This window comes from Lissotriton vulgaris, chromosome 8 (assembly GCF_964263255.1).
Source record: "Lissotriton vulgaris chromosome 8, aLisVul1.2, whole genome shotgun sequence".
In the NCBI taxonomy this organism is placed as follows: Eukaryota; Metazoa; Chordata; class Amphibia; order Caudata; family Salamandridae; genus Lissotriton; species Lissotriton vulgaris.
This window is the reverse complement of record NC_141696.1, coordinates 1125724256-1125741198: the sequence shown is the minus strand read 5'-3', so window position 1 is coordinate 1125741198 and position 16943 is coordinate 1125724256. Positions and strand designations below refer to the sequence as shown.

General features: G+C 44.3%; 1 protein-coding gene across 4 annotated transcripts in view; it reads left to right on the top strand.

Moving 5' to 3' along the window:
* The window catches only part of PHF11 (PHD finger protein 11), a 534242-nt gene that overhangs the window by 502290 nt on the left and 15009 nt on the right, over positions 1 to 16943 (top strand). For all 4 annotated transcript variants that reach the window (XM_086934974.1, XM_086934973.1, XM_086934971.1 and 1 more), the window contains one exon: positions 314 to 442. In XM_086934974.1, coding sequence (XP_086791100.1) covers positions 314 to 442 — 129 coding nt within the window. The remainder of the gene's footprint in view (positions 1 to 313; positions 443 to 16943) is intronic.

Below are 16943 nucleotides of genomic sequence, written 5' to 3'. Positions count from 1 at the left end.
GAATGTTTTATGGAGAGTACTGTTTATTTTGTATTATTTACGTTTAGTAGTTTTGGAACTTGGAAAACGCATACAAGATGTGTCACTGATTGTTCTTGATTGAAAATGAAACTTAAGGCTGTTGTCTTCAATTAAATGATCAGCCACCAAGTTTGCTAGCTCCTAGAAACATATATTGCCATTTGACTTGCTTGGTTTTTGAATTCGAAGCATGCTGCATTGTTGTGTTTAAAAGGTCTCTGGGTCTTTCAACAACTATTAAAAGGTGTATGTTGACTGATACAGAACTCATAATTTTAATGTTCCACTGCAGTGATAAAAGGAAGAGATTTCTGGAATTTATGTAAAAAAGAGAACTGCATGGAAGAGTTGCTCAAAAAAATGAAAGATTCCGTGGAATCCAATGTACAGAACATTCTGCAACAAACTGCTTCAGATGAAGGTAAAGTAAACAGTATTTTAATTTTTTACACCTCTGATCGACTAAATATGGATGCAGAGTGCGGATTGTAACAACTGAAAGCTTTGTGATCTATAAGTCTGGTAGAAAATGGCTATAGGAAGCTATGAGTGCTGACATTATAAATATCAGTTTTCCATCCACTCATTTCCTTTTCTGGGCATGATATAGATAAATGTGCCTGGGTGGACTACAGGTTTACTCCGCCGGCAGGTTTGGGCTGCTATGCGAATCAAGTATATTTTCTTAGCTTTTCCGAAGGGTAACATGAATTTGATTTTCCTTTATCATCAGATCTTCTTTGATAAAACATTAGAAAATGTATGCATGTTCAGGATCTTCGAAACATTTTCTATGTCCATAGATTTATTGTTCTTTTTCTGAACTGATCAAGTTAATATGCCTATAAGATGGGGCATTTCCTTTTTTTTAAAAATAGAACGAAGTATAATTAACCTTTTGCAGTGTAAAATACATATTACTGAAACCCCCCACTGTAGGATCCCATCAAAAAAGGGAAAAAAGTCATCAGTATCACATTCCTCTTTACTAAGGACTCTAGAAGCTCCACTGTTCCCACTTTGCGGCAGTTTCAGCTAGGCAAATCATGTTTCCTTTCTGTGGAGCAAGACACCCTTAGCACAACTGTGCCTTGTTGGCACTATTTTCTGTCATATAAATATTTTTGAAGCATGTTTTTGACGTATCCACAATTTTTAAGGCATAAACTGCCTTTTTGGCAATTTCTCTGGAGAATATGGAGTTTAGTTTTTGTCAAAGTAGGGTATTTTTTTTAGCTGTCTTTTTCAAGTACTAGTCCACTTTTCTTCCACAAGACTTAGGGCCCCATTACGATATCGGGCGGATTGCCTCCACCAGGGTGGCGGTGGCCACAGCCACCCAGGCGGAGGCAATTCGCCCGACAACCACTCTCGTGTTCCCCTCCGCCTGATTAGGATGGCGGAGGGGGACAGGGGCGGACGGAAAGACCGTCCGCCACTTTACCGCCGCAGTCGGCTTGCGACCGCGGCGGTAATAGATTAATATGGTGGCGGTGTCCAATGGACACCGCCAGCCATATTACAATGGCAAAAAGCAGAGGCCTTTCCGCGGCGGCAATGCCGCCACGGAAAGGCATGCGGTGATTGCTGCGGGGGCCCCCTGCAGGGCCCCCAGGTTGGCGCCACTGTCTGGGGGGCACATGGGGGGTACCTATGGTACCCCCCACATTTGCATATGCAAAGCGGCAGGCACCACGCGGTGCCTGCCGCTTTGCATATGCAAATGCAAAACAGCATTTTTTACATTGTGGCGGGCGGTGCAGAGTGCACCGCCCGCCACAATGCAAAACTACAGGATGTGCCCGCCACTGTGGCGGGCACATCCTAATTCCCCCCACAGGACCCCCGCCCTTATGGCGGCCGGTCCCGTTCTACGATAGGGTGTCCGCCCGTCATCCTAATGGGGCCCCCAGTAGTAAGAAGCTTCATACTGATGAATACAGATTATGTGGTTTAAATGTTATCCTCACACCAATAAGAAGTGTGAGTGACTAAAAGACTGGCGGCAAGATTGCCGGAGAACTACATTTGTCTTTCTTGGGAAAAGGAAAGAACCTTCCAGGAGAGGATTTTTTTTTTTTAAATCTTTATTTTTGGTATTTTGTGACATAGATAAAAATCCAGAGAAAAATATTACAAGCAATACGAGTGCCATTCCATATACAAGATGACCTCAATTAGTGAGACATTTGTGCGACAACAGCATGGAGCAAAGATCTACAATATCATTTTCCTGAAACATCTCAAAGCATCAGCGGAGAAGCTTCTGTATCTAAGATATAAGCATAACATTTATAAGCATGAGGGGATAATACAATATAGCTTCGTAGGTAAGAAATGGTACATAGTGGCATTGGCGTAGACAGCATTCTAGAACAAATTAGTGAACAGGCACATATCCAGCATTGACAAACATCTACCCCTGTTCCTCCTCAGTCCGGGCATTGGGTTGAGATCCTTCCTCACCATTGTCATCAGCACTGCGTAGTAGATAATCATGTAAGGGCCCCCAAATATCTTGAGGCCTGGATGCTAGTGGCTGTGTCTCTGTATATATAACAGTCTGCTCTTGACAATATACCATGTCCTGCACCCATTCCTTAAATTTCGGAGCTCTCCCTCTCCCCCATCGACACGCTAGTCTTCATTTGGCTAAACGCAGAGTAGTGTTCATCAACTTTCGACATCCTCTGTGTATATGGACAGTGTAGCCCAGTAACATTGTCAGGGGGTCCTTAGTAAACGTTATTTCTAGCATACTCTCAAGGGCCTCATGTACCTACGTCCAGTACTGGCCTATAGCCAGGCAGTCCCATGCCAAATGCAAAAAGCTAGCTCCAGGACGTTTACATCTCTCACAACAATCATTATCTGCAAGTTGAAACCTATACTTCCGAGCAGGGGTGTAATATATCCGTTGCAGAACTTTATAGTGGATAACCTTAAATCTACAGCTAGCTGATATGTTTCCTGGAAGTCCACAGCAGTATCCCCACTGCTCATCATTAATTTCTTTGCCCAGATCGGTGCTCCATTGTATGCAAGCTGAGCCTTCTATCCCTTTCCGCTGTGCCCTAAGGCTACTATATATACTGGACACCAGATGTGCCCCATCAGTGGAGTGCAATATAATGTTCAGTGGAGGCAAACTGTCCGGTTTCTTAGGGAATCCGGTAAAACATTTCTCATACCTTGCCTTAACCACACGTAATAAAAAACCTCCAGTGGTGTGGGTGTGACATCCTTCAAAAACAAGGCCATAGAGCGAAACACTGCCCCCAAAAACAAATCACCCCACGTGACAATATTAACACGCCAACAAATGATCTGGAACCCAGTTTCTTGTAGGAGTGTGATTTGCGGATGATAAGTGAGGGGCATGCGTGGTGCATAAAGCAGTGTGACCTATTAGATCTGAGCCATGCGCCGCCAAACATCGATCGTGCATGACACCGTCGTGGGTGGTGTCTCCAATAGGCGAATAGGCCCATGTATAACACCGCTTAAGGGGTACGGTCGAGCTATCCAGTCTTCCACAGCAAGTTGGGGCATAAACGGCGTGGGTGCCATCCAATGAAAGGCGTAATGTGCTTGCGCACTGATAAAATAAGCCTCGAAATTGGGAATATCAAATCCCCCCTTGTCATAAGGTTGCATCATGACAGCCCACTTGAGCCGCGATTGCCGTCCGCCCCATACTAAACGAATCAGTTCCGTTCATAGTGTTTTAAAGAAAAAGGCACCTGGGTAATACGGAATATTCAGAAAGAGATACAAAAAGCGAGGTAATATCACCATTTTAATAAGCAAGACCCTAACAACCATCGACAGAGGCAGGGATATCCAACGTGTAATGTTCGCAGCCAGTTTCGTGACAGCAGTACTATAGTTTAACCTTAGCGTTTCCTCCCTATCTGTAGCTACATGAACACCCAAATATCGCGAATCAGAATCACACCACTCCAACGGGAAATCCAGTGTAAACCTTGTGACTGCAGGCGTATGCGGAAAGTATTGGGATTTTCCCCAGTTAATAGTAACCGCTGACAGCCTACTGAAAACCAAAAACTCCCGCAACGGAGCATTTAAGTTTCGTTGAGGTTCTGTAACATACAGCGTTACATCATCAGCGTATAAGGATATAGAAAGTTGATGCTGAAAACATTTAAACGGGCTATCTCGATGAATCTGTCGTATTCTGCACGCTAATGGCTCTAGCGCAATAGCGAAAAGGAATGGGGGTAGAGGACACCCCTGACGAGTGCCACGCGTTATTGACAACGATGAAGAGAGATAGCCATTTATAAGCACTTTAGCAGTAGGTTTGTTATATAGTAGTTGTACCCAGAAAAGAAACACAGCAGGAAACCCCATTTTCTGTAGGACAATGAATAAATATCTCCATTCTACGGAGTCGAACCCCTTTGAAGCGTGGAGAAACTCAGCAGCAACCGGAAACCCCAGCGCCACAGTTTGTATTGGGGAGAAAAGGGTTCTCAAGTTGTGAGTAGTAGCCCTACCCAGAACGAAGCCTGATTGATCCGGGAGTATTATGTTCGTCATTACTAGAGACAATCTATTCGGCAATACTTTTGCTAAAATTTTCGTGTCGCAGTTCATTAATGATAGAGGGCGATACGAATCACAGACCCCAGGGTCTTTACTTGGCTTCAACAAAGACATGATCACTACTTCACGCATGGACTGAGGAAGGATCCCCACCTCCAAAGATTCTTCAAAGACCTCCCTTAACACCGGAGCCATAATGTCTATGTAGCATTTATAAAACTCTGCCGTTAATCCATCACCTCCCGGCGCTTTACCATTTTTAAGGGACATTATCGCTTCTCGTATCTCATCAAGCTCCAAAGGAGCACTCAAAAAGGATCTATGAACATCACTCCGCCAGCAGAGAGCAATCTCCCCCATGAAACCTTCTAGGTCTATCTCACCAATATTTTGCGTGGTATAAAGGTGCTTGTAGTGTGCAGTGAAGGCATCTAAGATACTGGTGCTATCCCGGCATAACCCTCCCTCCTGACTAGTAATTTCCAATATGTTAGTGCTACCTCTGGTGTTCCGAGTGATCATAGAAAGAGCCTCCCTGGGTCTCTCACCTTCACCATACTTCTGCGCTACCCAATAGCTTCCCCTAAATTTGGTTTCTCGAGCAGCTTCCTCCTCATACTCAGACAGTTCAACCCTGAATTCTCTTTGTGCATGCACCATGTTCTCGCTGTGCATATTTCTCTCCAACCCCTTCAAATCCTTTTCCAGTGTGCATAAAGTGCGCTGTATATCCCTTAAGACCCCGAAACTCTTGGCTGTACAACACCCTCGTATTGTAACCTTAAAGGCCTCCCACACAACTTCAAAACTGTCCACTGACCCTTTATTGCATGGAAAGAAGGCTTTGATTTCCTCCCCAAGTTCGTCCCTAAAAACTGTGTCCAGTAGAGCGCTGGGCTGAAGGCGCCAGCCGGTCGAGGCCTATCAAACCCGGGGATTTGTACTTTGACACGGACAGGACAATGATCAGAGTATGTTCTGGCCAAATGTGCTGCCACAATCAGCCCAGTAGCAAGCTCAGTTGTTATCAAGCAGTAATCTAATCTCGCCCAAGTACCCGTGTAAGAAGTGAAATGAGTGCCCTCCCTGCGCTTAGGGTAAATGTGTCTCCAGCTATCCACAAGTCCCCCCTCTTCTACGATATCTTGCAACACCTCTCTCGCCTTACTATTGTAATGCGCCACTCCGTCTGCTCTATCCTGAGCCGGTGTCAAATCCCCCCCCCCCATATGATGTGCGAGAACCCAATATTTACTATTTTGCCCCATATCGTTGTAAAGAATTCTGGCGTATCTACATTCGGGGCATAGCAATTGGCAATGGTAACAGTTACATTACACAGACGTCCCCACAAAAGGACATATCTCCCAGAAAGATCTAATATCTGACCAAGGAGAGTAAATGGCACAGTCTTTTTGATCAAGATAGCAGTACCCCTAGCATATGACGAATAGGAGGAAAACAATCTGACAATCTCCCACCTACTAGCAAATGTATTGCGAGACTGAGAGTGTATATGCGTCTCTTGTCGGAGTGCCATCTGTACCTGGTGACCATCCAAATACGCTAATATTTGCCTAATTTTCCTTGCATCATTAAGCCCTCTGACATTCCAAGAGTATCGTTGGAGCCGAATCATTCCCTTCCTCAGCCATGTATAATTTTTTTTTTTGTTGAAAATTATTTTTATTGCGGATTGTATAAAGAATACAATCAGGTAAATCCACCCACAGGCACTTAAAGATGAAAAATGATCACTCAGCCATGTACAATTAGAAAAAGTATATATAACAAGTCTACATCATAGGAAAATGTCACACCTTGCTCCGCAATTCGCCCCACATTGTCATCACAGATCATGCACCCCTGCATTGCTTGCCATAACATTCCCCTGCCCCCCATCCTCAAAACCACTGAAGCATCCCAACTATGCCAGCATATCGCCATCCCACCCCCCACCTTCCCAAAACCAAAACAGTGTATAATACAGTAGGGGTATTCCTATTGGGGTTGCCTAACAGGTGGCACACGCAAACTTTGCCCCTATGCAGGAAACCGAACACAGACGTCGGTGCCCCACAAGCCACAAGGGTGTCCGGTTGAAATCATTAGTGTGTTATACCAGCCCATGTAATAGATGGTGAACTATTAGCCCCTGCCCTGCATCTCGGTCCGGACCATCCTAAGCAAATCATGTATGCATGTATTCAACATAACAACAACTTGTCCCTGCTGATGAGTCGAACTCACACGCTTGAACAAGTCCTGCTGCGTCACCCTCACCACCTCACTCCACATCCGAGATTGGCATCTCCTCCATATCCTCCCGCGCAGCACCCTGAGTCTCCTTTACCGCAATGTCTTCAGGAATTTTTCAACAGATTGAGGCGTTGTATGTATGGTCTGCTTCCCTTGGTGCGTCACTCGAAGCTCCGCGGGATATAGCAATGCGTAATCCACCTGTTCCTGCCGCAGCTTCTGCTTGACACTGTTGAATTTCTTCCTCTCCTCTTGTACCCGCACAGTGAAGTCACGGAAGATGGCGAACGTGACTCCTTCGTACGTAAGTTGTTTCTTCTCTCTGGCCACCTTCAAGACCACATCCCTATCCCTGTAATTAAGTAAACGGGCTATAATGGGCCGAGGAGTGGCCCCTGGGGGCATCCTCGGACCAAGCGACCTGTGCGCCCTTTCAACAGTGAATTGGGAAGAGAGCAAGCCCTTGCCAGTAACCGCAGTCAGCATCCGCTCTACATATTGCACCAGCCGGCCAGTGTTGGTACTTACTGGTACACCTAAAATACGCACATTGTTCCGTCTGCTACGAGCTTCAATGTCCTCGTTCTTGGCATCTATAATGCGCATGAGTTTATCCATTTGTGTCGCAGCTGTTTTTTTTTTAGTTCAGAATAATTTTATTGAATTTTCAAACAAAAAGTGACATAAATAGACAATACAAAAAGGCATGACATAGCAATAAAATCCAATCGATTGAGCAGTACAAAATATGAAGAGGTAATAATGGATCAATAAATCACTATAAAAGAACAGTCAATCAGAGAAAAAGAAAAATGAGAGTAGAGGAGGAAGGAGGAAGGAAAGAGGGGAGGGGTAAGGGTACATATTATATCATATTAAATAGAATTTAGGGTTACTATAAACATAACAATATAAACTTCAAACAATTTGAAACTAGAAATAGAATAATAATAAAAGCAGTAATTATAACATCATGTAAGAATGATTTGTGTCACAGCTGTTTTAAGTTGTTCCGTGACGTCTTCCGCATCAGATATTCTTTGTTCCGCTTCCTTAAGCCGAGAGTCGTGAGCATCGAGCTTACGGGCAATAGTATCCATACGCGTGGTAAGTGTGTCCACCTTATCAACTATTGTGGCAAATCCCTGACGCATTTCTGTCAATAAGGTTTTCATGTCATTATCCGATCTGGGAGTATGTTCAGCCACCACCTCCGCCCCTCTGCCGACGACTGTTTCGCGCCTCTCTTTGCCTCAAAAGTAAGGCGCGGCTGTCGTGCGTCCAACTTGCCCATATTGTTTTACCCTGGTTCTCAGAGGAAGCACCTGAGCGCCACACGGAGACAAGTCCAACCGCATACCGTAATCAGTACCACGCAAATATACCGGCCGAGGCAGTGCTCCGCAGCCAAGGGTATTACAGCGAGCCGCCGACCCAGTATAATTGTACCACAGAATATCACGCCGGGCGGTATACCACCGCCAATGACATGGGCTTCAATAATGTCCCTCACTCCAGGACGCTAGCAGGAGATCCGTGGTGATAGCAATCGAGTGGAGCAGCAGCGGCACCTCACTCACTTCTCAAGCCTTGTACCCTATTGACACGCCCTCCTCAGTCTTCCCCACGGCTCCAATGTATGTGAGTATCGGCAATGAGGGAACACAGGTGTCCATATGTCCCGGGCAGTCTACACTGCCCCAAACAGTCAATGTAGGAGAAGAGGCCCTCCATTCCGCAGTTCGTTTTAGGCCAGAATGGGCGCTCCAAGCCACTGTATGCGCTCTAAAAACCTCCGCTATCTCCGCCGTAGCAAAGGTATTATGTCGCCCACTCAGCAAGTCCCCTGATGTTGCGGACCTCGATAATACGTCCAGAGCATTCAAATAAACAAAATTGCCGCCGCCATCTTGTCAGCCAAGACGGACCTTCCCTCGGGGCCCCTTCGTATCTGTCATACCTCTCCTTGCCAATAAATTTGTCGTATCACTGCCCAATTCACCAAAGCGCTGATAGTCCGACACGCACTGCCCCATTGATACTCACGGTACAAAAGGGGGTGGTGATGGACGGAGCATCTGAGTCAATCAAACCCTTGCTCACTTTGCCACTGGATTCAAGCAAGCCGGGCTGAAGACGGCTGGAATGCCAGAAACCGGTCCTCGGAAGCTTGTTTCCGGTCCAGGGAAGACATGGCTTGGCAGTTCGGGCTGGACTGTTCCCATGAGGCACAGGGTCAGACTGATTTGCATATAGCCATGTCTGAACTGGGGTGGCAGAGTGGGCTAAAGAATGGTGATGGATTAAACCCAGATCTTTTGACTGGGTGCGAGTGTTTGATTGATTCAGATGCTCCGTCCATCACCACCCCCTTTTGTACCGCCCATTGATACTCACGGCGTGTCACTTCTCAGCAGCGTAGGCGGGTAGAGTCACAAGGCCCATCCACCACATGGAAGGCACGGTATAGAGTCAAAATATCGAGTTTTTTATTTCGAATTACATTAATATTGATTCAAAAATATAGAATGGACAGAATATCAACTGGACAGAATATAGACTACAAATATATCGATTAGAATAGCATTAATATCGATTCCAAAATATAGAATGGACTAAATATCGAATGGACAGAACACAGACAACAAAAATATCGAATTAGAGGTAAGTTAATATCAATTTTTTCAAGTGTTTTTTTATGTTACTATATGTGTGAAAAGTGTATATTTATTTTATAATTTATTTTAATTAATTTTATGGTATTTTATTTTTGCGTAATATAAATCAGTAGCGGGTTGTGGGTTTATAGGGCAATAGGGTGGGAAGTAATTTAATTATAATTATTAAATATGTTAATTTATTTATTGGTATTTATTTTGAATAAATTGTTAATTAAATAATTGATAATTAATTAAAATGTAATTGGTAATTCATTTTAACTAATTGATAATTATGTTAATTATATTTTATTTTCTGTAGCGGGTTGTGGGTTTATAGGGGAATAGGGTGGGAAGTAATTTAATTATAATTAATTAAATATGTTAATTTGTTTATTGGTATTAATTTTTAATTAATTGGTAAATAATTACAATTAAATTGGTAATTAATAATAATTAATTAGTTAATTGGTAATTATGTTAATTATATTAATTTATTTTTATGTTGCGGGTTGTGAGTTTATAGGGGAATAGGGTGGGAAATAATTTAATTAAAATTAATTAAATGTTAATTTATTTATTGGTGTTTATTTTGAATTAATTTTGAATTCATTATTAATTGGTAATTATTCGAAATGTAATTGGTAATTAATTTTAATTAATTGATTAATTGGTAATTAATTAAAATAAAATTGGTAATTCATTGTTAATTAATTATTGGTAAGTAATTAAAATATTATTGGTAAATAATTTTAAATAATTGATTAAATGTTAATCATGTTAATTGTATTAATTTAATATTCAGTAGTGGGTTTATAGGGGAATAGGGTGGGAAGTAATTTAATTATAAATAATTATATTTTGTAATTCATTTATTGGTTATTTTTGTTGAAATTAATTTGTTATAAAAAACTAATAATTATTTTTTAAAAAATTAATTGGTATTAATATTTAATTAATTTTCATTCATATATGAAGTATATATGTTCCCTACTGTTGTACTCTCTGGAGTGGGAATAGTAATTGTTACCCCTACGCTATCCAACGTTTTCCCTACTGTTGCACTTACCGGAGTGGGAATAGTAATTTTAATGCCTACGTTATCCAACGCTTTCCCTACTGTTGCACTCATTGGAGTTGGAAAAGTAATTTTTATCCCTACGCTATCCAATGCTTTCCCTACTGTTACACTCTCTGGAGTGGGAATAGTAATTTTTACCCTCCCGCTATCCAACGCTTTTCCTACTGTTGCACTCTCTGGAGTGGGAATAGTAATTTTTACCCTCCCACTATCAAACGTTTTCCCTACTGTTGCACTTACCGGAGTGGGAATAGTAATTTTAATGCCTACGCTATCCAACGCTTTCCCTACTGTTGCACTCTGTGGAGTGAGAATAGTAATTGTTATCCCTACGCTATCCAACCCTTTCCCTACTGTTGCACTCTCTCGAGTGGGAATAGTAATTTTTACCCCTACGCTATTCAACGCTTTCCCTACTGTTGCACTCTCTGGAGTGGGAATAGTAATTGTTACCCCTACGCTATCCAATGCTTTCCCTACTGTTGCACTCTCTGGAGTGGGAATAGTAATTCTTACCCTCCTGCTATCCAACACTTTTATATGTATAATTTTTTTAAATTATATTAATTATCTATTAGTTTTAATGTTATTTAAGTATTTTAAATTTTTTGAAGTTAGTTATGTTTATTATTTTATTAATTTTAAACTACTTTTAACTAGTTAAAAAAGTCGATATTTTGACTATCTATATTTTTTACATCGATATTTTTGATTCGATATTTTTGTACTTACCTGTTTGGAGATAGGAAGTCGATATTTTGGCATTCTATATTTTTACTCGATATTTTTGTATATCGATATTTTTTGCATCGATATTGTGTCAGTGATCCTGAAGCCACGACACTTGCGCTGCACTTTTAGCTGTCCTTGGGAACCACACCACCAGTCAGCACACCCCGCATGACCCCGCCGTCAGCCAGCAAGCCTGCGTCCCGAGCGGATAGGAGGAGACGGCGGCTCCGCTCCCGTCAACAGCCTTCCATCAGTCAGCTGCAGTATTTTAAAGCATACTGATGAGCCTACAACACAGGATAAATACAGGATTGAGCTCCGGACTGTGGGAGCCTCACGAAGACTCGGGCATTCCAAACGCGTGCCACCTAGCGCCCCGCACTTTCCAGGATAGGATTTGATTGGATGCCGAGGCACCTCTCAATGTTGAGCTCTCCCTGGGCATCAATGGCTTTTCTGCTCAGCTTTTTTCGTGTTGAGGTCCTTTTGCTGTCAATGTTGCACTAGAGCTGAGGGCCAGGATCACCCATGGCACGTTTAAGCATTGAAGAGCATATCCTGTCTGACCTTAGTCCAAACTGTCAAGGATCTCTGCAGTGGGTGACATAGTCAAGTTTCATGAGGTCATGAAAAGGCAGCAAAGAAGTTTGCCACGGACTTCTGTAATTTTTTTTACGTTTGAGATAAAACCTTTTGCAAAATTTCTAATAACTTTAGACTCCAAACTCTTGGAACCAACATTATATTTCTCAGATCAACTACGGGGAGACATGAGAAAAAATACAGACCCATTTTAAGGGCCCTTTATTTAGAGAGGCACAACCCCCTCAGGAACAAAAGTGAACATATGTATTTACTGAGTTTAAGAAAGTCGGTGGCAACCTCTTTTTTTTATTTTTTTTATAAAAACCTTTATTGTACAGTTCAATAAAATTACAAGCACGGGACAACAGCTGCAGGGGCCGGCCGCAACACAAGAATAAGATCCAATGTATTATCTAACGACACAGCTCTTCAGCCGACAACCCTGAGGTCCGGCAGCAAATCAGGATAAACATTGTATTGAACTACAACACGTTGCAGAATAAGACAAAGGTTTCATTTTATGTTTAACCCCCCCAACCAAAAAAGAAAAGAAAAAGGAAACAGACATATCTGGTGCCATACCTTCAGACACTATGATAAAGTGAGCGGGTGAAAATAGAATAGTCACAGATCAATTTAAAGGGAACGACCGAGACGCCTGCGCTAGCAAACACAAAACAGGATATACGACAAAGCGATCTATAACCCAACGCAGCTGCCCGCACACAGACCCCGCCCACCCACTGACACCAGGATAGTAAAGGAAGTACGGTTACCAGATACTGGAATAACTACGTTCAGGATAATTTGCCCACGTTATGCATATAGAAGAAACCAAAAGAAAATAAAAGGACAGAGAGATCGTAAAAGAGGAACTTGGACAAAATAATAAACCCAACCCTGCACCCCTGCATATGGCTCTCGCCTAACCCCAACTAGCAGTGTGCCTGTCGCCCCAGCTAACTAAGTTCTAAAAGAAGAAAAGAGAAAGAGTGGAGGAGGATAGTTCCAAACAGGCTCCCGGTCCTCTTCCCCCCCCGCCAGGAACAGTGACCCCTGGAATAAAGCAATAGTCTAACCAATAGTAGAAGAAAACAGATCAGGGGAGCACTTGAAAACACCGCCCGGCCTCCCGTGTGCCCAAAAGTATAAATCCCACTTCCAGGAGGACCCGAATACTAACCCTAGGCCATACGTCTCAGCCCTGACCCTTCCGCACCTTCATAGTAACCCCTCCTGGTAGAACCACTGAGTCGACACAAGCAGCCGCATGCCAAGAGAGTTCAAATAGTGAGTGTCCAGGCCAAATCCAGACCCTAGGATCCTGAACCACCCCAACAGCAGCGAAACTCTCCCTCAACGACAGGCAGTCTTGATGCTTCTTCCACAGCCACGCTGCAGCCATGGGGGAACAGGATGAAGAGAAGGCACCAATACAGTCAGCGACAGGAAACTCTAGGAAAGAAACGTCAATCAAGTCTCGAACCCGCAATAGAGACGATGCACACTGCAGAGCGTTCAAAGCATTAGGGTCGCAATCTTCCGATACACTGACCAAGGGCTCCAAACACTCTTGTCGCGCAGGGTCCTCGTTGGGAAACAACATGGCGGTCTCGGGTGTGGTAGCCGGGCGCAGGTCATGTAGCGAATCAGGGTCCGGTCCCGCAAATCCTTTATCCGTTAAGCCCGCAATCATTCCGCACATCAGGGCGTCCATACGGGCGTGAAACTCTCCGATGGCTGCCATTACTGTTGCAAGCGACGGCTCACGCTCCGTCCGGTTCATCACTCCACTCACAGGTACGAACATTTACGTACCCTTCAGAGACCCCTGGCTCTCCGGGGGGAGCGGGCAGTGGCAGTGCGGACGGCTTTAGAGGGTGACCGCACACTTCCTACGGCTACAGACAGTACTCCGCTGCCGCAGTCGGAGACCCCGACCACCGAGCCCCGGCGGGGGCAAAACCGGGTCCACTGGACGAGGACCTCCGCCCACAGCCTCAGTATTGCCGCTGCACTCCTCTCACCAAAGTTGAACACTCCAAAGTGATTGCCTTTGAAATTGGGCTTACAATACTTCCACCGCTGTAGACCAGACCCTGGTCGCGGCGGGCGGCCAATGTTGTTCAACTGCAGCCCGGCCAGACCAAAACTCGAGACCCCGGCTCTCCAGCTGAACTAGGCCTCAAACTTCAACTCAACATAACTTCGTCAAATCAGCGAATTAAGTTTCCGGGATAGCATCATCGGAGCATACATAAGGTCGTACACCTTGAGGTCGGGCGCAAAATCAGGATTTTCATCAGGATCATGTGGCGGGGGACGGAGGTCGACGGAGCCGGGAGCCTAAGCAGCCATCTTGTTTGCGAGCGTAGCTCCTCTGTTCGGCAACCTCTTTTTAAGCAACACATTCTTCGGCCTTCCCAGCCACTTTCAGAAAGCCCTTCTGGACTTAATGGACCGCTTTAAAGATCTATTCCTTAGTGCTGAGAGAAGACTTTAGGACATTAACCTAAACTAGCAGCGTTCTTTCAAACCAAATGATCAGTTGCTCAAATAGTTGTGGGCGCTCTGAGCTTGTTGCTAGTGATTTAACTGGGGTTTGAGGTTTTTCTCGTGGTTGGAATTCAAATTGAGAAAAGTTGATTTTTAAGTGGAACAATGTAGGCTTTACACCTTAGGTGGAATTTGTTTTTAAATCTTATGTAGCTGAGGTTGTACAGGAGGTGATGACACAAGCAGAAATGTTGAAATCAGTCTAAAAGAAGATAAATACATTTTCCTGTTGTGTGAAGAATATCCATTATCCCAAGTTGTTCCCTCATATAGTAAGCCCGATGTAGGAATATCAACTGGATAGCCCTAAACTGAGAGATGATTGCAGCCTCCCTAGGGGAGACACAAGTATCCTGCCAGTCATCGTCTGTCAGCGGGACTATATCCCTCTCCCACGCCTCTTGGAGCTGGCCAAGAATATCAGGGGTATTAATCACCAGGGACTTCTATACTTTGGATAGTAAGGTCTGTCTAGTTCATCAGAAGAATCTTGGCTTCCACTCGACTGTACTATGGAAAGACGTCTAGTCGCGTTCTGAAGGGAGTGTGATGGAGCTGTCGATAACAAAACAACTTGTATCAAGATCATATTCAATTTGCTGTTACTCAAAGGATTTCAGTATGGGGCCTGACGTGTAAGAAAGTGACTCTGTATATACAGGACCAAACTAAGGTACAGTGTGCACAGAGTCCACAGTCCCCAGAGGTATGGCAGAGGCTAAAGTTAGATATAACCTTACTCTCTAAAGTGGTAGCTTGGTCGAGCAGTAAGGCAGTATCAGAGGACAGTGTAAAGCATTTGTTGAACACACTCAGTCAGCAGATGGTCTCACACACTCAAGAATTGAACTCTAGGCCAATTGTTTTGTATATAAAAATATATAGTTACTTATTTTAGAACCACAGTAGGTATCATAGATACTTTCTCAGAATGAGACGTTGCAAGGGAATACTTTCAAATAACAATAGACTTTTAGAATGCAATAGTTACAGTTGTTGCAATATGCAACAAAAGTTAAACACAAAATAACATTGAGCTCAATGGGAGGTTTTAAGTAAATGCAATAAAAATCACTTTACAAATGTTTTTCTTACTCATGGCTGGATCCTGGATTCAGCCCTGGTGCATTTCCTGTAAACAGCTGAGAGAAATCGTTTTTGTTACACAGGCGAATGTTAAGGAATATTTGTAAGTTTTGAAAATCGACAGAAGAAATCCTGGCAAAAAACAGGCAATGTATTCCGATGGAGGAAAATTGAGTAAACAGTAAATCACGGTTATAATTACTTTTCAGGTTCAGTGCTGGGCTCAAAGATACAGCACTGGGATCTCTCCTGATAACAGGTGAGTCATTTTGTATTCGATGATGGGCTGATTTTTAGTCAAGTTTTTTAAAGTTACAAAGCTTGACACAGAAGAAATTCTGAGTGAAACCCAGCCAATGTTACCCTATGGAGAAAATCATGTTATCGGTCTTTGAGTAAGTACTCGGCTGGCAGAGTTAAGGTTCTGGGGGTAGACTCAGGGGTCTCCCAGGGTCAGGTAAGTATAGCTATTACACCCTCAGCAGCACAGGGACAGCCGGGTGCAGAGTGAGTGGGCCCAATGTTATCCTATGGAGGATAGGGGGCCTTCGGTTGTTGGCTGCTAGCAGGCAGGCCACGCGGCTGAGGGAGCTGGGCTCCTGGTCACTTACACTGGGCACGTGGGGAAGTAGAGTGGGGTAGATGCTGCACTCCGAGTGGCACTCGAGCGGCTGGGTGCAGGGTGCTTTTAGACCTTTGGGCGTCCAATGTATTTCAATGGGAGGACTGGAAGTTGAACAAAGGCTACAGGCTCGGGGATGGAGATTCTTCAGGTGCGACCACCACTTCGAGAGGTAAGTTGGGATCTTGGAGGATAGGTAGAAACCCAGGAGTTGGGCACAGGGGGCCGCGGGGCGCCGGGTGCAGGGGTGTCTTTTTGCATCGGGAAATCTTACCCTCAGCTGGTCGTGGTTGGAGGGGTTCCTTGTTGTACGGTTGCAGGCGTCGTCCGGAGTGTCAAGAGGGTCTTGGGGCACGGGATCCGTGGTCTCAATCGCCGGGGGGACGACCTCAGGGTCTTTGTTCACTCGGACACGGGCCAGGCTCAACGGGTGCAGAGTGTGCTGGATTTGCGGTTCCTGGCTGGCACCAAGGGTTGTTGCTGTTTGAGCAGAACCACTGCTCGTGGGAGTCCCGGTCTCTAGATGAGCAAGGCAGTCAGGTCCTCCAGGGTTTTCGAGGTTGCTGACCACATGAGACACCGGGGTTTTAGCAGGAGCAGGTTCAAGGATCGACAGGCCTGTAGGGCTGGGGTCAAGTCAGTTGATGTCATCCTCTTGTTAGCGGCTGCACGGCAGGTCTTCTTTCTTCTTGTTCTTCTTCTTGTTTCAAAATCGGGATCTAAGGAAGGTAGGTTCAGGGTGCCCGTAAATACTACATTTAGGGGCGTTACAGGT